This window comes from Oncorhynchus gorbuscha, unplaced genomic scaffold (genome assembly GCF_021184085.1).
Source record: "Oncorhynchus gorbuscha isolate QuinsamMale2020 ecotype Even-year unplaced genomic scaffold, OgorEven_v1.0 Un_scaffold_1120, whole genome shotgun sequence".
NCBI classification, from domain to species: Eukaryota; Metazoa; Chordata; class Actinopteri; order Salmoniformes; family Salmonidae; genus Oncorhynchus; species Oncorhynchus gorbuscha.
This window is the reverse complement of record NW_025745994.1, coordinates 102,691-105,000: the sequence shown is the minus strand read 5'-3', so window position 1 is coordinate 105,000 and position 2,310 is coordinate 102,691. Positions and strand designations below refer to the sequence as shown.

The 2,310-nt window shown below is 47.5% G+C and overlaps 1 protein-coding gene across 1 annotated transcript in view; it reads right to left on the bottom strand.

The window, feature by feature from the left end:
• The window catches only part of LOC124021462 (RNA pseudouridylate synthase domain-containing protein 1-like), a 7,583-nt gene extending 6,572 nt beyond the window's left edge, over positions 1–1,011 (bottom strand). The window contains exon 1 of the mRNA XM_046336659.1: positions 136–1,011. Coding sequence (XP_046192615.1) covers positions 136–1,004 — 869 coding nt within the window. The 5' untranslated portion in view covers positions 1,005–1,011. The remainder of the gene's footprint in view (positions 1–135) is intronic.
• Positions 1,012–2,310: the final 1,299 nt, after the last annotated feature.

Below are 2,310 nucleotides of genomic sequence, written 5' to 3'. Positions count from 1 at the left end.
AGAGAGATAGACAGAGAGGGAGAGACAGAGAGGGAGAGAGAGAGACAGAGAGAGAGAGAGAGACAGAGGGAGAGAGAGACAGAGACAGAGAGAGAGCTCAGCCCCAGCTGTCTCTAGACCGTGTGTTTCTCTTACCTGAATCCATAGTACGTCCCAGGGTCGGCCAGCTCAGGGAAGCGGAGTCCCAGCTGTTTCTGGACAGTGTGTTTCTCGTACCACATCTTGCTGTCGATGCGGATGTCCCAGTGCTTATCCACTATGATGTAGTCACAACTCTGATACAGAACCTTCAGACTGTCAACACTGGCGGGTTCCACACCTCTGGACGGTTCCACACCCCTGGTCGTTTCCACACCACTGGCCGGTTCCACACTGCCAGGTTCCATACCGCTGCCTGGTTCCACACCGGCAGGATCCATACTGCTAGGTTCCATACTCCCAGGTTCCACACCGGCAGGATCCATACTGCTAGGTTCCATACTGCCTGGTTCCACACCGGCAGGTTCCATACTGGCAGGTTCCATACTCCCAGGTTCCATACTGGCAGGTTCTACACCGGCAGGTTCCATACTGGCAGGTTCCATACTCCCTGGTTCCACACCGGCAGGTTCCATACTGGCAGGTTCCATACTCCCAGGTTCCATACTGGCAGGTTCCACACCGGCAGGTTCCATACTGGCAGGTTCCATACTCCCTGGTTCCACACCGGCAGGTTCCATACTGGCAGGTTCCATACTCCCAGGTTCCATACTGCCAGGTTCCACACCGGCAGGTTCCATACTGCCAGGTTCCACACCGGTAGGTTCCATACTCCCAGGTTCCACACCGGTAGGTTCCATACTCCCCGGTTCCACACCGGCAGGTTCCATACTCCCTGGTTCCATACCGGTAGGTTCCATACTCCCAGGTTCCACACTGGCAGGTTCCATACTCCCTGGTTCCATACTCCCCGGTTCCATACTCCCCGGTTCCATACTCCCAGGTTCCACACCGGTAGGTTCCATACTCCCAGGTTCCATACTCCCAGGTTCCACACCGGTAGGTTCCATACTCCCAGGTTCCATACTCCCAGGTTCCATACTGCCTGGTTCCACACCGCCAGGTTCCATACCCACCACTCAGCCTGACCTGCTGAAACACGAGGGACTGATGCTGTGTTATACGCTTCCTCAACAGTCAGAATTAAAACTAAAATAACTCAAGAAATCTGTCATTCATTTTGACGTTTATTGCCAAAGACAGATTAGTCGCCGCAATTTTACATCTAAGATGTTTGGTGCAGTATTTATTATTTTATTTATTATTTGCATGAAAACTTTCTCGTTGAATGACAGACGTTATTGAAGAATCTCTACTGTTGACCAAACAATTCAAATACAATTCAATTCCATTCAATTCAATTCAAGGGGCTTTATTGTCATGGGAAACACGTGTTAACGTTGCCAAAGCAACTGAATTAGATAATAAACAAAACTGAAATAAACAATAAAAAATTAACAGTAAACATTACACTCTCAGAAGTTCCTAAAATAATAAAGACATTACAAATGTCATATTATGTCTATATACAGGGTTGAAAAGATGTACAAATAGTTAAAGTACAAAAGGGAAAATAGATAAACAAATGGCCTGATTGTTTAATTTAACTAGGCAAGTCAGTTAAGATCAACTTCTTATTTACAATGACGGCCTACCCCGGCTGACGCTCAGCCAATTGTGTGCCGCCCTATAGGACTCCCAATCACGGCCAGATGTGATACAGCCTGGATTCGAACCAGGGACTGTAGTGACGCCTCTAGCACTGAGATGCGGTTTCTCGCCCTGATGACGTTATAAATGAATTAAATAATCACCCGACGACGGGGAGTAAGTACACTTCGGCTCGCCTCGAGAGAAAAAATGTCGTGTGCCCCAACAGCCGGAGAAAAAAAAAAACTCACCGGAGTCCAAAGACAAAAAAAAAAACACATAACAAAACGTGGTAATAATATATGCATGTAACGGTCCGATCTGTTTAGGCTGGGAAACATCTGGACGACTTAACTGCGCATCACATCCCTGCCTGTCTGTCTGCCTGTCTGTCTGTCTGTCTGTCTGTCTGTCTGTCTGTCTGTCTGTCTGTCTGTCTGTCTGTCTGTCTGTCTGTCTGTCTGTCTGTCTGTCTGTCTGTCTGTCTGTCTGTCTGTCTGTCTGCACACAGATATATGAGTTGCACTGTTTTACTAGATACACTAGCTAATTACAGAGTTTATATTATACATTGGACAGACAGTGGTACGATGTAACAAACATGCCTTCGCCTGCTAAGTA